This window comes from Orbicella faveolata, unplaced genomic scaffold, assembly GCF_042242905.1.
Source record: "Orbicella faveolata isolate gen_17 unplaced genomic scaffold, um_ofav_v1 contig_1, whole genome shotgun sequence".
In the NCBI taxonomy this organism is placed as follows: domain Eukaryota; kingdom Metazoa; phylum Cnidaria; class Anthozoa; order Scleractinia; family Merulinidae; genus Orbicella; species Orbicella faveolata.
In genome coordinates this window covers 13881218-13901248 of record NW_028301536.1, presented here as the reverse complement: position 1 = coordinate 13901248, position 20031 = coordinate 13881218, and the positions used below count along the sequence as shown (strand labels likewise).

General features: G+C 42.8%; 2 protein-coding genes across 5 annotated transcripts; both read right to left on the bottom strand.

Annotated features, from left to right (window-relative positions):
• Nucleotides 1-64: 64 nt before the first annotated feature.
• Nucleotides 65-3536, bottom strand: LOC149118168 (NFX1-type zinc finger-containing protein 1-like). Its single transcript, XM_089290786.1, has 3 exons — nt 3236-3536; nt 801-1496; nt 65-720 (listed from the first exon to the last, which is right to left on the bottom strand). The coding sequence occupies exons 2-3, from the start codon at nt 1483-1485 to the stop codon at nt 308-310; spliced, it is 1098 nt and encodes a 365-aa protein (XP_089146912.1). The 5' UTR covers nt 1486-1496; nt 3236-3536; the 3' UTR covers nt 65-307.
• A 1076-nt stretch (nt 3537-4612) lies between these two features.
• Nucleotides 4613-20002, bottom strand: LOC110061391 (NFX1-type zinc finger-containing protein 1-like). Of its 4 annotated transcripts, none has more exons than XM_089290650.1 (17): nt 19505-20002; nt 17578-18375; nt 17006-17475; nt 16101-16256; nt 15726-15850; nt 15197-15264; nt 14807-14964; nt 14129-14386; nt 13257-13530; nt 12241-12894; nt 11471-11781; nt 10648-10852; nt 10038-10438; nt 8251-9217; nt 6605-7726; nt 6069-6224; nt 4613-5440 (listed from the first exon to the last, which is right to left on the bottom strand). In XM_089290650.1, exons 2-17 carry the CDS (start codon nt 18293-18295, stop codon nt 5241-5243), a joined length of 6243 nt encoding a protein of 2080 aa, XP_089146776.1. In that variant the 5' UTR covers nt 18296-18375; nt 19505-20002; the 3' UTR covers nt 4613-5240. The 4 variants fall into 4 exon arrangements, with proteins under 4 accessions (XP_089146776.1, XP_089146791.1, XP_089146784.1 ...); XM_089290665.1 differs by having other exon boundaries at nt 17578-18372; XM_089290658.1 differs by having other exon boundaries at nt 19526-20002.
• Between the last annotated feature and the right edge of the window lie 29 nt (nt 20003-20031).

The following is a 20031-nucleotide window of genomic DNA, read 5'->3' as shown; positions in this document are numbered from 1 at the left end:
TGCTCCCCTAAGTGATCATTTAAGACAAACTCCAAGTGGAAATTTTGCCGTTCGCAAAGAAACGTAAAGTTTTGAAATCTCTTTATTTCTCAAAGCAGGATTAAGGTAATCCAGGAAAAACATTAATTTACTTTGATTCTCATTCAAGGTTTCTAACTTTTCAGGGTCCAGTTGAACCCACCTGGCTACCTGCGTGTTGATTATGCGTAAAAGATCGCCGAATTAACTCGTGTGGACAAAAACAAATTGCAGGCGTTTGCAGACGCAGATGTACACGTAGTGCACAACCCTGAGCCTTGCTGACTTTTTACAAGCAAATCAGTGAGCCGAAGATGAGCCGTTTGCTGTTCTCCCAGCGTACATGCCCGAGTCTGGAGTTGTCAAACTTGATCCGGTAGCGGATGCCGTTGGAGGTACATACAGGATACAACAACCGAACATTACTGTACACACGTATGTCTTGTAAGGACTGTAGTGCACCAATCCTAGTGGACCCCATACGCTCCAGCAACTGCGCGATCCCTTCACGGAGGGGCCGCACAAAGTCTTCACGAAGGAGTCGAAATTGTACGTCCAAATAATGTTCCGCATCGTTGTAGCTCCCATCAATTTTGTTCCTTCTGAGAAAGGGCCGTCCTTCGGACAAGATGTCTTCCTGAGTTGGAACAACAGAGAGCCAGCGGAAACTATTGGGTGGATCAACATCATCGTTCATCTCAGCTAAAAAGTACAGAGATATTTCATCAGTGCACGAATAGATGAGAAATACAAAGAATGGAAATGTTTCTTATTTATCTCACCATCTCTGCGAGGCTGCCTTCTTTTCTGACGTTCTTCATCTTCCTTTCTCTTCAGCTCCTCGGCCTTCTCGGATCTCAATTTCATTAGTTCATCTACCTCTGTGACGAGGGCACCATCAACCAACTGTCCCGTGTCAGACAGCCTTTTTGTTCCACAGTACAGGTCGGGCACCGGAAGATCAGCATAACAGCTCGGGAATCTTCGGAGCAATTCGCTCATTATCTTGACAACATTTTTCAAAAACACTGCGACGTCACAAGGAGGTAAGCTGTTAGCAGATAGCATGTTTAAATATGGTCTGAGTTGCAAATTGAGAAACGACGACCCTCGTAACAGGTTGAGTAACTTTAACAGGTCCTCCTTAGAGTTGCAGTCACAGGCTTTCGTAACAATGCTAACGATCAAGACAATCCAGCGATCTTCCATTACTGACTGCTGTTTTAATAAATACTCTGTGGCTGGGAAACATCGACTCGATGTTAAGTGGAGGATTATTTCGTCCGAGGTTTTGGTTTCAAGGGCTTGAAGTTCCCCGAATCCTAGCTTAAGCTCAGGTTGGTTTCTCGGAGTTCCGCCGCCACCACGACCCCTTCTACCCCCTCTTCCGCGGCCTCTTCCACCGCCCCTCCCACGGCCTCTTCCACCCCCACTTCCTCTGCCTCTTTGGCCTCGCCAGTCGTCCATTGACAGCACCTCTGAAACAAAATAGAGTTTAAAGAATGAAAAAAATGATTATGAGAATTTTTAATTGGCTGTGAGGCTGTAAAACGCCTTTGCTCCGCTACATGTATAATTATATAAATTTTAGAAAAATGTTGATGACAAAGAAGCTAGTCTGATTTAGTTGCCCGAGAACGGCATCGTTCACTTCAATCAAAATCTTCCCGATCAAAGTCCAGGACTCTATGCAGCTGAAAAACCTATGAAGCCTCCACTCTTCACTCATTTGTTAATTTCAAACACTACTCCTCGTTTCTACTCCCTGTCGCTAGTTCCCGTTTGTAGGGAATCCTGTGCTATTGATTTAGTTGGTTTGCAAATGCAGCCGAACCAATTTAAAGAGTTCTATGCATTAACTTGTGAAGAAAATCAATCTACAGCTGAGGAATCAGATTTACGAAGCGTTCCAAACTAGAATCTGAAAACAATTTGCCAAAAGCCTGGACAGCATCTGATCATTGCCAAAACTCTGCATTTTTAAATGGTGAGACAGCTATGAATGCAACTTTGCATTGAAGCATGACTGATGAGTGTGTTATTGAATTCCACGGTATGCCGAAGTCGCATAGTATAGAACGCGTAAAAGGTCGAAAACAGCATTTAAAAGGACCAGATAGGTATATGTCACATATCAATTCAATTCACCGCAGTTCCGAAGTATGGTCACCAGGTATTTCAGTGTTGTACTAATCAGCACACAAGAGAGATGTGTGTAGGAAAAAAGCTGTCTCTGGCTCGACTCCAAAGGTCATTAAGGAGTATTTTAACGAAGAAACTGGGGTTGCTGGGACACTGTCTGGTTTTTACTTTCTTTGGACGACGTGGACTATTCATAGGGACTTGTACCGGCATATTAAGCCGATTCGATTCGGTAGGAAAAGTAGCAGAGAAAAAACTTTCCCCGTAGCGACGAGAAACTCGAGGGGATCTCGACGACGATGGGAAGTTGCAATATCCTTGGTAATGGTGGAGTGTTCCGTTAATAATTACCCACGAATTTCATTTTCAACTTGTAATTTCAAAGTAATTCGAGTTAAATAACTTCCAAAAACCAGGGTAATTTTGACTACCTACCCACAATCACTCTCTTTCCAGCGAGTCATATCATAAATCGGTTACGTTCTACACGAGCAAACAATTAGTCCTGATTTCCCAGTTGCACTCTCGGCCTCTAGTGATGTTTTTCATCTGGCCTTAATTCCCAATGACAGAGAGTTGATATATATTCGCGCCTAACTTGGACTTGTACAAAATACGTGCAAAATATGTCACATTTCGCAAAGAAAACAGCGATACAAGTTAACTTATGTTCCATAAATGAACAATGCGTCGTATCTTAAGTCTAAGGACTACATCTTAGCAGCAACTTAGCTCAAACAAACACCAGCTTAGTTACTCTGTGGGCACCTACTGCAACTGAGGACGTTTCTGTTAACAATTCTGTCCGGCACTGGACAGTTCATTCACAAGTGAAAGATCAGTGGACCTCTGTGCAACTTTTCCTCAATGGCCACCATTTTTTGGAGAAACATTATTCGCTTTTGATTTATTTCCTATTTATACCTCTTTTCTTCTCTCTAGCTAGCCTAGACTTAAGACACCGCGCTGAGAGGTGAATGACTATTTAATTAACGAATCCGCTAACAGTAAATATAAGATGTAGTATTTTAAATATCAGTTACAGTGATTCATTATTAAAGTTGAGCTAGGTTACCTCAAATGTCCAAGGAGGAAGCCAGATGCCGGCGGTGCTCTGTTTTCGGCGTAACTTGCAAGGACTTGTCGATAGCAAAGTTATTCCTCAATCATCGCATACCTCGGCTACGTAATAATCTACGTAAAAAACTGGTTTCCAAATGCAGAAAGGAACACTTTTCGAGCAAGTGAAGGAAAATATGCTGGGGCAAGTGTCTAAGATACTTAAACTTAATATGGGTCGTGAGCCAATCAAATCACAGGCAGAATTTCTTAGAAACCAAAAGGTCATTTCCGGAAATCAGGGGCTTCAAAAAAAACACGGAGGACGTTAAATTATCAATAAAAACTACAAAATACCTTCGCAATAAAACACCTCGTTCTTTTTTCGCCGGGTTCAAATTGAACACAATGATATCAAGATAGACTAGTTGTTATTTTGAAGGGGTAGGGGGGGGGGGGGGGAGAATTCACCACTTTTGTGAGCATAGATTTCTGTTATTAAATTAAATTGCCTGAAACAAGCTCTGGAGGTTTTAAATAACCCGATCAAAACAGATAAAAAGACAACAGTTTCATTATTATGCATCTACGTTTATTCTTAAAGCAATAAGATCCAGAAATCAAAGTTTATTCCGTATCGGGAACTCAGATTTTCAAGTCAAAATTCTCAGAAAGACTAAAGTCATTTCCGGGAAATCAAGTTCCTCTACGTCACCTCGTCACCAGGTCCTTCTCGACTTTGCTTTCATCTTCAAAATCAGTGCAAATTCGAATGTTAAGCATAACCTAGATCAAATGAAAACGAAGCTTACATAATCGAAGACTGTAATGGTTTCACCCCAATATCTGGAAAGCATTTTACGTATAACTACGTTTTTGTAGGATGAATCTCTATCAGTAGAGTTAAGCCCTTGTCACAGTGGACTAAGTAGCCCAGAATTAGGCCGTATCCCCTCCCTACACACTTCATGGTGACTCCTTAGTGAAATTAAACTTTAAAAATGAAAACAATAAAAACTTTTCGAGGGCATTTAACGCCTCTAAAGCCTCAATCTAAGCTGTCAGAAAAGGGAAAGAACGACTCAATACGCAGTCCGGCAAAATTAAAATTAAATGGGTTAAATCCCAGTTTAAAAATCTAAAGAATAGGATCAGCTTTAACCGCTGTCTTAACTAAATCAGCCTCGAATTTTAAGCTATTATGATTCTATCGCTCCGGAAGAACTAAGGCATTGAACTGAAAAGTAGCCTTACTTCCCTGACACTTTACGGTCACCTCCCCTTCCCCCCCCCCCCCCCTCCCCCACGACCCCCTTCCCCTCGCCCTTAAAAGTCGTTTTAATCTCTTCTTGTTGCCACCGTGAATTCTGATGGCCCATTTCTCTTTTAGCTATGCGTGATGATGGTGAGGAGATGTACAACAATCGCTGACATGTTGTTGGTACACTGGCTTGTTAATCATTCTCCTTCCACTCTCAACGTTCAGTGTTGTCTACAAAACTACATTACTTGCAAACAATTTCGGACGTTAAAATTTCGGTCACTTCGCTGAAACATAGCTAAAGTAAATTTACGCGTACAAAAACAATTAGACTAAAACAACAGCTTTGAAAATAGTAGTTTAACTGCCCCCTCAAAGTGTTACAGATACATAGACATGAAAATGGCACAAATTCCATCATGCCGTTATACGTATCTCAAGCACTGTCTCAATTAGTGTTCCTCCCAAAAAGGACACTATGAGCTTTGGAGCTACTTAAAAGCTTAATATTTCGGACGCTTAAACGTTTCGGACGGTTTTATTTTCGGACACTTTTTTCATTCCGAAACTATAATCGTCCGAAAGTTTTTGGCAAGTAATGTAAAACGCATCGAACAAGGAGTTCGGACACAATGCGCTATGTAACATTACATGTGAGGGACTGAAGGGGTGTGTGTTCCAACGACTTATGACAACGATTGTAGCTCTGCTAAGTAACGGCTTCCCTAGCTGATTGCTGGCATATAATTAAATTACGAAATTAAATCTCAAACTCGCGCGGGTCGAAGTTATGGATGTTAGCCATATCGGAGAAGGCAGCGTATCGAGCGCCATCCATTTCACTGGCAAGCCGATTATCAGCTCGCAGCTGATGGTTATGGCCACCAATTCTTGAGCCACATTCCGGGCATTTGCTTTCTTCCATCGCTCCACCACACTCTGTGATGCAGTAGATGTGACCTTTACGAATAGAAAGGAAAAACAGCTTAATTTTCACCTTGATTGAAACCAGTTATATGAAACAAGGACTGAGGTAGGAAAATAGGGATGGTAGCCTGCCAACACAGACGTATAAAGGAGCCCACACACAGGATGCTCCTGCAAGCTACACCAATGGAGAATGCCTTTAAATATCTACCAGCTTAAATTGCTTACAAAAGTAAACTTTCAAAGTATGCCTTGTTTGCCAGCCAACTCCCGCAAGCTCTCATACGGCTCTTAACAAGTCTCGGCAAATTCAACGAATTTGAAAACAGCTCAAATATTCTTGAGAATCGAGGAGGGCTTGCATTCACGCACTGCGTGAATTTTACCAACTCTCGATCGCCCTCATCCTCGTTTGATCGCACGTGAATGACAGCTTGTTTGTTTGTTTGTTTCACTTTTTCCATTTATAAATATATTTACAAAATATCAAGCTGATAATGTTCAACTCTTGTCAACTCAAAGTTACGAAACACGTCTCGATGCGTGCTTGCAAGTGCAAGGGTCAACAGAATTTTCTCCCAAGGGCCAATATAGAAAATAACTAAAAACTCGTAAGGAGAATTTTTATCGTGATCATCTCACACTAAAGCATTCAACTTACCCTTTGGACATTTAAACCAGTGTCCCTGTGTCAGCCCCATGGCCTTCACAATCAGATCTTTCTCCTCTCTTGTAACAGCAAGGTAACTCACATCAAGATTTTGTTCTCTTCTGATACGTTTAATACGATTAAAGTAACGCTCTCGATGATCTTTGTCTGAAAATGTTGCAAAGTAGTCATTTAAAATGAATGTGATTACTGAGTCACTAACTATCCACAATCTTGCACATCGTTGAGTGCAGCGAAGAGAATACATTTCGCAAATAGCGAAATAAATTGGTTTTTACTTTTCCTGAAGGAGGATAAAAGAGTCGTTTTTGGAAATTCCTTGAAAATCTCGCACCCTTTTTCCCTGATTCTTACTGCCCAAGCAGAGAAAAACAACACCAGAACTGAGATTCTACGCAGTTCCAGTAACTCGCGTTCAGAACACACAGGGATAAAACAGGCAGGAACAAACGGAGAGAAAACGCCTACTCGGGTAAAAAGTCGTTATCTATAGCGCGTGAAAAACTTACTGACTTCTGTCCTCTTACCAATTGGTTTCTCTGAATCCAATGCTGTTTTAAGAAGATCAACCTTGACAGTGTCAGTGACTCCCAACTTAATACCCCGGATGTCAAGTTGCATCTTCAGCATTCTGAAGTCGATCAGAAGCCGTGTTCTGTACATTTCCTCGTTGAGCTCTTCAAGTTCTTGGTCGCTAAATCGAACTCGAAACCTCATCACACGTTTTCGGAGTTGTTCCACCTTACTCTCCAGGTCTTCCTTCGTCTCCTGAAGCAGAAATCTTGATTCATGGCTTTTTGGTCTTGCCTGTTCTGCCTCTTCTCCTTTAACTATCACTACCTTGAGTTGCTGAAGGAAAGTCAAAAAGTTGATCTGGTTCTCAACCACATTGACTTGTTCATCTGTGAGATTCTTATGATCCAGCGACTTGATGATGTCTTTCTTGTCGTCCGGGAACTCGTCAATCTTTTCCACCTTCAATCTGAGCCTCGCGGTTTCTTGGTCACGCCGTCCTTTGTCGAGTAAAATCTTTTGTTTTATTCGTTCGAAGTCTGCCAGAATCTTCTTAATAATGTTACCGTACCTTAAACTGGTGCGGATGGGAACCCTGCATTTTGGGCAGAGCTTGAGTTGAACATCAGCAGGCTTCCCGTCATCCGTTGTTTCCGCCTGGTCCATCCACTGATCCATCATTTTAACCTCAAACACGTGACCGCAGTCTGCCAGCTCCACGAATCTTGCGTCCGGCTCATCTTCGGTTCCGAAAAATATCTCCGTCACTTCGTCTTTGTGACACTCTCGGCACTTTTTTGGGCATATTTCCCCACAGAGACCGATACAAGGATGCTCGCACGTAAGTTGCTTTGTACATGGTTCGTCACATCGTGGACGATTACACAGTTCCCCGCATAGTTTCGTGCATTTATGATGCTCGCAACGCCAGATGCATTTCTCGTTACAAAGATCACAAGGCTCACCACATTTCTTCGTGCACTTGCTATGCTTGCAGTAGTTGCCGCATTTGTCCTTGCATGGAGGGCAGTTTTTAGTGCACGGTTCACTGCAGCTATGACCACAGAAGAGAGTGCGGCCACATTCAGCCTTGCATGGCAAGTGGACTCGACCACGGAGACAACGAAAGCAGTCACCTATAATGTAAAGCAGGAATTAGGAACTACTTAATAAAATTATATGGTTTTACTCTACACTTTGTGACGCAAACAAGTCAGTCAATTATGTTCCAAGAACAATTACTATCTTGTTTCTCCTGTAACATACATAGATACTGACAATAATAAATACTATAACTACAGTATGTTGTATTGCGGTAACAATAAACATAATTAACATTATACCACAGGGGATCGAAAAGAAGAATTTTAAAATGTTTAAAGCAATTTACTGAATTTTAAAGAAAGTTGCGCTCTCATTCATTCATCTTTGGAACCTTTGTCTGAAAACACAAGTCACAGTTTAAAGTATGTAGACATGATTAAATCAAATTGAAGCTGAAGTTCCTTTAAGGGTCTCACTACTCGAAACAACCGGTCAGGACTGTTACTGAATATTCTACTCGGTTATTTTTATCAGTGAACGAAATCCTAAGATTGCAATTTGGGAACCTGTAACAGTGTATATCCTCTGTCGGTTAGAAGGCACTTTCAGAACTTACCAGCACAAGGGTGTTCACACTTTAAGGTCACACCACAAGGTGCCCTACATGGACTGTGTAGTGGATTCACATGACATTCCGTCTCGTTTTCATGTCCGCAAGGCCAGTATTTCTTTGTAATGGCAGTGCACTTCACACTGCACTCTTCAGAGCACCTATTCTTGCACCGATGGCCACACGATAGAATCTTTGAGCAGGGTGATTGGCAATTCACTTCAACAGGATTCTTGGAGCAAGGGACATTCTGAGCATGGCCACAGAGAGGAAGGATTTTTGTCACGAGCTCCATGCAAGGCCCACACTCCTGGTAACATCTCCTGGTACACTTGTGCTTTTGAGCGCACAGCGTCTTAGCGCAAGGCTTATTACACTTGTATTCCTTGTGCTCTGGGTCTGTCGGATGACACACCATGTCACACACGTGACCGCACTCCAGTCGCGTGGCACATGGCACAGTGCAACCTCCCTCTGGTGCCTTCTTGAAGTCTTCAGCACGTGACGCGTGAATCACGTTTAGCGGGTGGTTTTGGCACGTAAGCATCAGTGCTTCTCCAACGTTTCCTTGCTCTCGCATATCATTGACAATTTCGTTCCACAACTGGCTCTTAGTTTCCAAAAGGCTGATGTTACCGATGCAGAAAAACCCTTTCTTAGCGCGAGACAGCGCCACGCAAACCCTGTTTTCTGTCTGCAGGAAACCGATTTTGCCTTCTTCGTTGCTTCGAACAAGTGACAAAAGAACGATGTCATTTTCCTCTCCCTGGAAGTTATCCACTGCGCAGACTCGAACCCCGCGAAAGAAATCTTTGGGCATTTCCTTTTTGAGCTGGATTAACTGCCCAGTGTAGGCTGTCAAGACTGTGATTTGCTCTCTTTGGTAACCCTGAAGGATGAAGTAGCGACAAAGAGCGGCTATGAACTTAGCTTCGTGTTCATTTGACCTACTCTTTCCCTCTTCGGTGAAATCCTGAAACGAAGTGAATGAAAGGTGTTCAGTTTATACCAATAACATGTCAACTCATTGGTTCATAAAGGATAGTAGGATGGCCTTCAGTAGCGTGATCAAAAACGGGAAGAAAGTTAGAAGCCAGGTTAGTCGAAACAGCACCATGGAGTGATATCGCTAGCTAGCAGAGAGACTTTCCCCCACCTCTTAGCTTCCCTTGCAAGTACTTTAAGTTTGATCGGCCCCATATCGTGTCCAATTTACTGGCGTTTTTGTCAGCGGAGAGGCGTCATTGCACTCGACTGTCTCGAGTAGATATAACAGACTCCCGAAAATATTTTCTGGTCAAGGCATGTCCATGTGTTTACCAAGAAATATCTGTTTACCCTTCTGAATAGGTTGGCCAAGTCCTAAGTTTGTAAGACCTAAAAGTTAACGGAGTGATTTACAGTAACGTTACTACCCACCACAACTAGTCTAGTTACCATCGCGTACTAAGAAAGAAAGTACCCTTGTCAACCAATCAAAGCTCATATTAAAATGTTACTGTTCTCAACTACACAGTCAGTCAATCAGAAGCCGAGTCTATTGTCCTGCTCTCGCTGACCTGATATGGCAAAATAAATGACCGAGTTTGGATGCGGTAAATACGTAATCGTACCAAGTGGAAGGCATCGGATCGTTTAGTCTAGGCATATTGGTATTTTGGCTCGAATGCCTCCCACCAAACCACTAACCCTGGCTCCACCAAACTCACTTGATATGGCGCCGAAGCTCACTAAGGAGTTACGATTAGGTAAAACTATCACTTCATAACGATAGCAAATTCCTGGCTGCCTACCTCACTCTCAGCGTGGTCCACGAAGAACATATTACGAGCCACGCCCTTAATGTTGTCAAAATTCATCACCGATTCGTGATTTTCCAGCTTTGGATTGACGTAAATGTGCTCCAGCATTTTGGAGATTTCAGGTCGCATGCGATGCTGCAAACGTAGTCGCTCAAAAGGCATTCCATTCTTCACCATTCTCTCGAACAGCGACACGTCCAGGTTGTAGTGCTTGGCGAGTTCGTAGACTGTGGGATTGGGACGGAGTTGCTGATGATCACCAATCAGAATCAAGTGCTGACATCCGGGAGTTAACGATGTAACAATGTGTGACTCCAATACTTCAGCGGCTTCTTCCACAATCGTTATTCGCGGGCGAAGCCGTTGCAGAAGCTTACGAAACTTGGCAGCGCCTAAAGTTAAAAGAATAATCTTATTAAACCCATAAGCGAAACCTAGAGAACGAAACATGACTACCACTCTAGTACCCAAAATCCTAACATATTGAAACCTGGGCCTCGCGCAGATTCTTTTTAGGCTTGTCACGCAATCTTTCCAAGAGTACCTGCGTGATAGGCCATGCGTAGACCAGGCATCAGAGGACTGCGCTAACTTTGCTTACCTGTCGTAGTCATGCCAACCACATCAGCTTTCTTGAGTATCTCGAAGTCTTCCATGTTTTTGATGTCCTTCAGTCGCCTGGCTCCCTCCTCAAATTGCTCTTGGAATAACGATATAGTGCGACGGTACTCCTCAGTCACGTCCACCAGCCAACGACGATACAGGCGCCAGCGATCTTTAAGGCCCAAGTGCCACACATCTCGGACCTGCAGTTGAGAACAAATAAAACAGGTAGATAATAAAATTAAATAAAACATAGTCAGGGTAGTGGCCGAATTTATGCGGATAATTCGTCTTTAGCATAAAGTGGACCTGTCAAGAGGTTTATTAAAAATTTGGTATTGGCTAGAGCAGCAGGTCTTTGCTATGTTAGAGATATCAAAGCTGCAAAAGTTAGCGAGTTAATAGGAGGCAATCGAACGAGGGCAGCCGGACTTACACCAGCTGTTTCTGGCCAAAATATAGTTTGCCCAGACTACTAGTGTGTCTGCTATGTAACACTGTAACTTGCTACAAATACAGCAAATAACAAAATCAGGAGGCAGCGTGGCCGAGTGTTCAGGGCGCCGGACTTTGACCACTTAGCTGGAGTCTTTCCTCGGCAGACCCTAGTTCAACTCCTTGGTTATGTTTGTGATGAATAGCAATCTGGTCTGTCTCCATCCAGTTGGGATTTTTAAACCTATTATGTTCAGCTGACATATTTGTTTCTTTCAGTTTAAGTGACACACCTGTGAGCTAGCGAGGAGCAGCTGAGCGCAATGATCACTACAAACAACGACATTTGAAGCTTTTTCTTTTTGAAAAACCTTTTTGTTGCTTACCGCGTTTGCTCTCTCATCAGGCATGACATCTTTTCTGCTCAATTCGAAAACCATGATCCTCTTCAATTTCTTTTTAAGTCGCTCAGGCTTCTGGAATTGAAATCCGTCTTCAGTTACTCCGCTAAAGGCAAAAGGATTCACGATTCTGAGTTTCCCGCCTTTTCCCGGCAGTGCTTTGGAACCGAACACTCTGACGTCATCAACGTCGAGGATTCTCTGATCCTGCATAACATCCGCTTCGTACAGCACATCCGGGTTTTCGTCTTCTTCTTCTTCCTCTTCAGCTTCTTCTCCTTCCGCTCCCGCTCCATCTTGAAAGAAAAGCAAAACTCTACGTTGTAAACATGTCGCGCTGCAAGACATTGCCTCTGTCAGGGCTCTAGTCATAAGGTCACGGTTTTGTTCAACTGTTCAGTGGTTTCTTGTGCAACTGCATGCCCGTCCACCACTACTACTGGCGCTGGCTGCTGGAGAATTTTGCGTCAGTGCTTAATTAAGGCAGCAGTAATTGTTTTCGCTTTTTTTCAACAAACTTGCTATATTACTATACATACATACAAACAGCTTTTTTGTCGTAATTGTTGTATCTTCAAACGCCATTAAGTCTTAAAATTAATAACAGTGGTCTCAAAAGTAGCAGCCTTGCCAACTTCATCGCGTTTCTTTCAACTCAGTTTTGGCAGTCACTTTTCACAGTGCCTGTAATAATATTAATGATAATGTTTGGCCTTTTAATCCGTCGAGCGATGCATGAGGAAAAACTAGCTTACCATGCGAGACAATTCCGCCAAAAGCTCTCACAGTTTCTTTTCCAAGTGATTCAGCAAAAATGTGTAGATCAGTGACTCTTCCTTCAAAACAACGCTGCGCAAGGACGTTTAAAGCGCCAATCCTGATAGAAAACTGAGTGGCTAGCTCCAGTTTCCTCCCAATGTACTTTGCTTCCACGTCATTCCCATCATGCCACAAGCGCGCAATCCCAGAGTCATAATCATAAGAGGCGCCAATGAAGTTCCAGGCGTTCATGTTAAGAACCGCCTTTGTGAGAGCGGGGGTCTGGGAAAGATCCCTGCGTGCAAAGTGTACTGTCAAAACTCCTTTTCCATCCACTACGCCATCTTGGAAAATTTGGAGCCCCCCACCCGACTCTCGAAAGCTTAGGATTGATCCTCTGTTTCCGGTTGGGAAAATGTCCATCAAGAAGGTGATTGACGTCCTGGTGTCCATGAAACTTCCGGGATGGTTGGGAATCTCAACGAATGAATCGGGTGTTCCTCGTAGTTGTAGTGGCTTATTGTGTATCCCATCAGACTCAGCGGCCCATGTAACGCCGCGAGACAGAGTGGCTAGATTGGCTCGTGAAGTTTTTTCCAGTCCACCGCAATGTTTGTTGAGTGGGAATATGGCAACAGGCTGAACGGAAGCTGAGAAAACAAGTAATGAAATCCGACATTGAATTTCAGAAACAAGTTGCATAGTGCAACAATGCCGCCTTTAGGCCGCAGTGATTCGAAGTAAGGAACGAGCGTGTTCGTTGTTTTTAAGCTTTTGTCTGCACTGTCTCGCTCCTTTCGTCATCAATTTATATTAATTCTTGCCACTGAATATACGAAAGACCATATATTATCTTTAATTTCACAGTTGCTTAAGTTGTGCATATAACTGCAATGATCATTCGTGTCTTTATACTTATTCTTGTTCTTCTCGCTATGTTTACGGGGCTACTAAAAACCAGCCTAAAACCACTGCACAATATAGTTGTTTCCTTGACTTATCCGTTCATTACCTTGACCAGGAATTTCCGAGTTCATAGACAGCTGTAACCAGTGTAGCATTGCACTCTCTTTATGTCCAACTCTTCCAGCAAACACCTGCCTTAAAGACTGGTAATGAGCAGCAGTCATACTAGGAGCACGGTTGTGCAAGTCGTCTTCGTGAAGAACGTTTTCAAGACATTTCTTTAAATCTTCTGCTGCACCTTGCAGTTTTGTCGTGGTGTGGTCCATTTCCGAATGAGCATCGTAAAAAGCCCTTCTGATGTGTAGAGGAACTGACTTATCCTGCAGAATATAGAACAAGACAAGAGCCGCCAAAAATCAGAGAAACCAAAGTGAGATTATTTCAAAAAAGAAATACTGAGTGTCAATGGCTTTGGTTTTGCTCCAGTTTACTACACTCTCGCTCGACATACTCAGACAATCAAATACGAAACCAAAACATACCAACGACTTAGTCATGTCTAGCACCGGCTATACGTGTATTTGTCAAGAATTCTCACTGGTTCGTTGTGTTGTGCAAGCTCTCTGTGAAACGTAACTACTTTCTAGTGGTTTAATTTTAAGCATACTAAATTGAAAGCCGCTTCAACTGTATTTTGTTTTCATTTTCTCAGACCCCATCTTTTCTCATAACCTTTGTGTCCCATAATTCATGCAGACTGCTTCTATTCCTCTCGACTATCAACCCTCATCTCGACTCACCGTGGTACGACGGGCGGGATTGACCAGAGGTACTCTAATTAAGTTTAACCCATCTTAATTTTTTTCTGTCCTTATTTTCTCCAATTATTCTTGAGGAACGAAAGCCCTCGTTAATAGGCTGCATCTTTCATCGCAATGGCACTGATAAAATAACATTGAGCTTTCAGCGTATAGTCACCTTGTGCATTTTGTGTTTCAATTCCGACAAACTGCATGCCTTCATAATCTCGCTCTGACTCCTTCCTCCAATCCTCACAATCCCCTCGGGATGAAACCGATGGATTCCTTCTAGAAACTGGTCAAGGGCGTGGTTTGTGTAGCAGACAACAAGGATGGGCCGTCGTTCAGACACCAGAGGGGCCTGGTCACCATCATCGCCAAGCAATTCTGTTCCAGTGTCCCACTTCAACTTGTTATGTAACAAAACATTGGCAATCTGAAGCAAACAAAATTGGTTCTGTGGATTCTGCCAAGGCAAGCTCTTGAGGTCTCTGTCATTATCGAATTCGAATGGCATCTTTTAATCTTGACTAGCGATAAATATTTCCATTGAAATCTCAGCATTTTGCTGCATAGGACTAGGCATGTTGAACGTCTGGGCCTCTTGTGTTACAGAATAAACCGGATCTACTAGTTTTGTGATGAGTATGATTAAAGGCGTTAACTGGTCACCATTTCCAGGTTGCTCGTTACCTGTTTTTCAAGATAACCTTGCACGTGCAAATGCAAGGCAAACTTATTTCTATCCACAAGAAATGCTTTATAACACGACTAGATTGGAGACAAGAGGAATGGCCACTAGCTCTTGCGAAAAAAGACATGAAAGCTTTTCACGAGAGGACGTTTGTTAATCTACCTTCAACCCAATGTACGTCTTCCCAGTTCCAGGCGGTCCTTGAATGACAGCGAATTCCTTGGTCAGCGCCATCTGTAGAGCCCTAAACTGAGAGTCATCCAGTTCCAGATCTTCCGCGGACGGCCAGGAGGCCGGGCTCAAAAGTGGAACATCAGTTCCTTTAATAGAAAATCAAGTAAAGATCAGTGAAAACGGTGTTGAGAATGGGTTAAGAAAAAGAGATGAAAGATGACCCAACGACGTCTCAATGCAGGGATAATTTACAAAAGAATACGATAAAGCTAGGTGACAAATCCCTGAGAGAATACAATGAATGGCTTCTCTCATTTCAGTGATAAATACAATAATACCAACTACATGCTCCAGCATCTTAATGCAACTTGGACTCACCCCTGCGAGCATCGTCCCTTATGTTCAAGCCTGCAAGCCGTAACCTCATCTCCCTTAGAGTAGAAGTGCTGTAAAATGTAAATATGTCAGTGGCAGTGCCATTTATCTCCACTTATAATCTTTGCGATCATATTCTACCACTCAGTTCTGTTGCTGCCCGCGAGATGCTCTGCATTAGCACCAGCTAAAACCGATCTCGGTTATCTATCATCATGTCGTTGGTGGACAAAAAGAGGCTATTCAAAGGTATTAGGGTTGACGAATGGGAGACTCCGAGACTCGTCAAGACATAAACGATTATTTCCTTTGTTGAAAATTCGGGTCTGAGACTTGAACGATATCAGACTAAGAGAAAGGGAGAAAAACACAAAACGAGACTTTCGTGACGCGTCACAAAGGATTCCAAGATTTTAAGATCGGATCAAAAGTTCAGTTCCGAGAATCACAATTTCCCAAGTATCATTCGCCGCCCCTTCTACTCAGTGGAAAATTCAGTGGAGTATGTCGAGTATCTGTGTATTTAATCTACCTTCCAGTGCTGTTCATGTTTCCTTTCTTCATGATAGGCGTGAGATCAAAGGTCACTTGTCCCCGCAGCCTGTTCCTCAAGTAGGCGGGAGCTCGAACGTGCTTCTGGCAATTTACGATGTAGTTCTGTTTTGAATGAACCAAGAAAACAATAATTTGCGAAACGTCAAAAAGAATGCATTTCAGAAGAAGAAGACAACCCACTCCGGCAAAAAGGGGGTTCTTTAAGTTAGGGTGAATGAATAACAGAACACAACATGAGAAAAGCAAAACGCGGGAAAGGTTTGTCTTCGTGGAAAATGAAAAACTATCCATCATTCCAGTCCTACTTGCTGATCAATATTTATTTTGGTGCGTCAACCACCGAGTCCGTTACCTGCAAGGGGAGTTTTTGTGGTTGAACTTCTTTGAGTCCTTCCAGCACGTGACGATAAGCTTCAAAGTAGACAGTACTCTCTACCATCTGATACACGTCACCTTTCTCAAGTCTTACATTATCTGAAACCTTGATGAACTGTATGTCCACTTTACCCTAAAGAGGAACAAGACGGCTCAATTACTTACTAAACTTGAAATGTGTATAAATGTATGTATGTATACATACAACGCGGTGGTTCGACGTGCCTCTCTCTGAAGCAGACCTGGTCAAACCCGACCTGGTGACTTTTTTGCATCTCTCGTAAGATTTTGACCCCCTTGGCCATGGAAAATTCAAAGCGATTCCATGATCAGTCATTACACCCTCTTGGTGGGTGCAGCCGTTGCTGGACCACAAAATTGAGAGAAGTATTCGATATCCGGGAAACCCTGTTGCTTTGGTTAGCGTACTTGAAGGACGTTTGCTTTTGCGGGTGTGGAGCTGTTAACCATTTAGTAGAGTGGAGAGTGGAGAAATAAATCGTTTCGCCTGCTTTTGTCAAGTTTTTACCGAATCTCTGGTGAACATCAAGGTTTCTCAAGTATGTTTTAGATGGGCGTTTTCGAAAAGGATTCTCAAGTTCTAGCTCATTACGTTTCTTCTAGTCAATCAATTGTAAACCAGAGTGACACCCCATGCACTGTTATCCGTTGGCATGGGCGATTCTCACTCTCCATGAATGAAGAGTTTGGGCCCACACCTATCAGCAGATGTAATAATTATGCCTGATCTGCGCTCCAAATCAGTTTTCCATGGAAACCAATTTGTGATTATATTATTTTGTGACGTGAGTTTGGCATGTCCATGCAAAATCAGATATGTACCAGGGTTAACTGCTAGACCCTCAAATCATAAAGTCTTACTTGTTTTAACTCTTTAAGATCACGGTTGGCCACGGTTGCAAAAACAAAACTCTCAAACTTGTCCTTGGATAAACACATCAACGAACCAAAGATGAGCCGTTTGCTGTTCTCCCAGCGTACATGCCTGAGTTTGGTGTTGTCGAACTGGACTTTGTATTGGAGACCGTTAGACGTGCATAGAGGGTACAACAAGCGAACATCTTTGTACACACGTATGTCCTGTAAGGCACCAATCCTAGCGGACCCAATACGCTCCAGCAACTGGGCGATCCCTTCGCGAAGGGGCCGCACGAAGTCCTCGCGAAGGAGTCGAAACTGTACGTCCAAATAGTGCTCCGCATCGTGGTAGCTCCCATCAATTTTGTTCCTCCTGAGGAAAGGTCTTTCCCCTGTCAAGATGTCTTCCTGTGTGGGAATGACACTGAGCTCACGGAAATCGTTCGGTGGGTTAAGGTCATCATTCTCACCAGCTGACAATTACATAAAAGAAATTGTTTCATTAGTGCACGAAGAAAATTCATTTGTTCTATTTCTAAGAGAAAGAGCGATTCCTATACATTAAAAATTCTCACCATCTCTACGAGGTTTTCTTCTGTGTTGCTTTTCCTCTTCTTTTTTCTTCAGTTCCTCGCCCTTTTCGTTCCTTAATTTCATCAGTTCCTCCACATTATTCACAAGAGCGCTATCCTCTAGCTGACCTGCTGTAAAAAGCATTGTTGTACTGCAGTACAGGTCAGGCACTGGCAAATCAGCGTATGAGTTAGGGTATCTTCGGAGTAGTTCATTCATTATTTTAACCACATTCCTCAAAAACACTGCTATGTCAGAAGGGGGCATCCTGCTGGCAGATAACCGGTTGAGATGAGGTCTCAGGTGGAAGTTGAAAAACATCGAATTTGGCAGCAGGTTTAGCAGCTTGAGAAGGTATTCCTTAGAGCTGCAATCACAAGCTTTGCTTAAAATGCTCACAATCAACACAATAAAGTCCTCTTTCATGAACGTTTGTTCCGTTAATAAAGATTCAGTGGCTGGGAAGCATCGACTCGATGTTAAATCGAGAATGATCTCGTCTGGGGTTTTAGTCTCCAGGTCTTGAAGGGCTTTGAATCCTAGCTTAACTGGACGCTGGCTTCCCGAAGATCCGGCACCACCACGCCCTCCCCTTCCACCACCTCTTCCACCTCCCCTCGCACCACCTCTCCACCCCCCTCTTGCTCCCCCTCCCCCTCTCCCACGAAACCCTCCTCCGGGTCTTCCACTATTCCTCTCATCCTTGTAGCCGCTGAACATGACTTCTCAGCGAACACCCGACAGGTTTCTGTGGATTTAAACTGCGACCGCTCTATTTCTTCGATTCCTGGTCAACTCTTCTGAAATAAGACGAAAGATGACAAAACTTTACACATAAAACTTGATCCTTTAATAGGACAATGTGGACATATGTCCGAGGGATCTTTTTTTGTGAAATAAACGTCATTTGAAAAACGGGAACAGACTTTATCATCTGCCTCTTACTTTCGCGCTTGGGCCATAAATCGAAGGGGAAAAAAACGAGGATCCGTACAGTACGGACCGAGAAGACGAGGTTAATAAGATATTTATTATATCTCTATTGTGTGTCTGACGGGTTCGAGAACGATTTCTATTCACGCGGACTCGGAAAGACTTCAAATTTCTGACTCACCTCGAAAGCAAAATGAGTCAATCTGAAATCGTTTTAAGTCGTTAGCACGCTTTACAACACAATTGAGAGTAATTGAAAGTTTTAACCTTTTACTTGCTATAAAAGTTAAGAACACTTGGCGATAAATCACAAAAGAGTTTTGCAACAAAACCAACTTTAAATATTAGCGGGCCGTACAGGAGAGTACGGCCCGCTAAATTGACCAATCACAGCGCGCGTACTAACTAAGAGATATAATAATGTATATTAATGTAACATAATATGTTATTTTCCTTTTTTCTACCGGCGTTTTGAGATCAGTTCCTCTTGATGTAATTACAACTGCGGCGTCGGCATTATAAAGCTTTCCCACCACGAAAAAAATATAGACTTTGCACTCCGAACGTTCGATACTTGCTAGACAAAACTATCCATAGTAACCTACAATACAGGTGACGTCACCGAGATCTATGCGACTACCGAATCGCAACACGGAAATGGCGAAAATCGTATTTTATTTCGGTTTAAAATGCAAAGTTAGTCCTTAGACATCGACAAATTGGGTTCTTCTTTCTTTAAGGTCTGTTATCGCAACTAGAATTGAAGTGAGTTTGCTCGTTGCACATTATTAAAGACTAGTTGCTTCACGCTCGATCACGCAACTCATTTTAATCAAGGTACAAGAAACATTTTGCAGGCTCGGCTGTTTTTAAGATATATGAATTAAATACATTAAGAAAGGCAGAAATTTCGTTGTTTTCCTTTCCAGCCACCGTATGTGCCAAATTCGAACTTAAGTGAATCTTATAAAATCACAGAAATAGAATAAGGCTTACCGAGGACAATGATTGCCGTACCTCGATTCTCCGGCGACGAAGGCATATATAGATCCGCTTCACCAGCATCCAGGACTTTCAAAACTTTGGTCGGCGCTTTCTCGATTATTTCTGAACCATCGTAATCCACTTCTTTGAGATTGTTCCAAGTGAAAGTCGTGTATTCAGCTACAACGGTTACTCTTCAAGCGAGTAAGGCAATTTTCTGGTAAATTTTGCTGGTTGTTTAAAAAAACAAAAACACCCCATTGTAATCGAGCCAATGAGATCGCATCATAATTTCTCAGAAACCGAAAGAGCTTCCGAGAAAGAGGGAATTGTCCCGTTGCATATTTACCGCAAGAGGCTGTGATAATCATATGACGACGTTTCAACGGGATTTCCCAACAAGAAAATATTCAATTTCTTATTGCCTGAAAGAATGGAACATCTTATGAGAGGCTTACGCTTTTTATAATTGACAACCTTGGGAATATGCCGGGAGAATATGCCTCAAATGTCTTACCGGGACAAGCGTTGCGTGACCA

What these genes read in the sequence shown, in the direction of transcription:
- LOC110061391 (XM_089290650.1), bottom strand. Translation starts at nt 18,295, where the DNA reads ATGTTCAGCGGCTACAAGGATGAGAGGAATAGTGGAAGACCCGGAGGA. An exon ending in CTGATGAGAGAGCAAACGCG is followed by an intron (nt 10,853 to 11,470) that starts GTAAGCAACAAA and finishes TCTCAACTGCAG; the next exon opens with GTCCGAGATGTGTGGCACTT. An exon ending in GGATTCAGAGAAACCAATTG is followed by an intron (nt 6,225 to 6,604) that starts GTAAGAGGACAG and finishes CAACATTTTCAG; the next exon opens with ACAAAGATCATCGAGAGCGT.
- LOC149118168 (XM_089290786.1), bottom strand. Translation starts at nt 1,485, where the DNA reads ATGGACGACTGGCGAGGCCAAAGAGGCAGAGGAAGTGGGGGTGGAAGA. An exon ending in AAGGCAGCCTCGCAGAGATG is followed by an intron (nt 721 to 800) that starts GTGAGATAAATA and finishes TGTACTTTTTAG; the next exon opens with CTGAGATGAACGATGATGTT.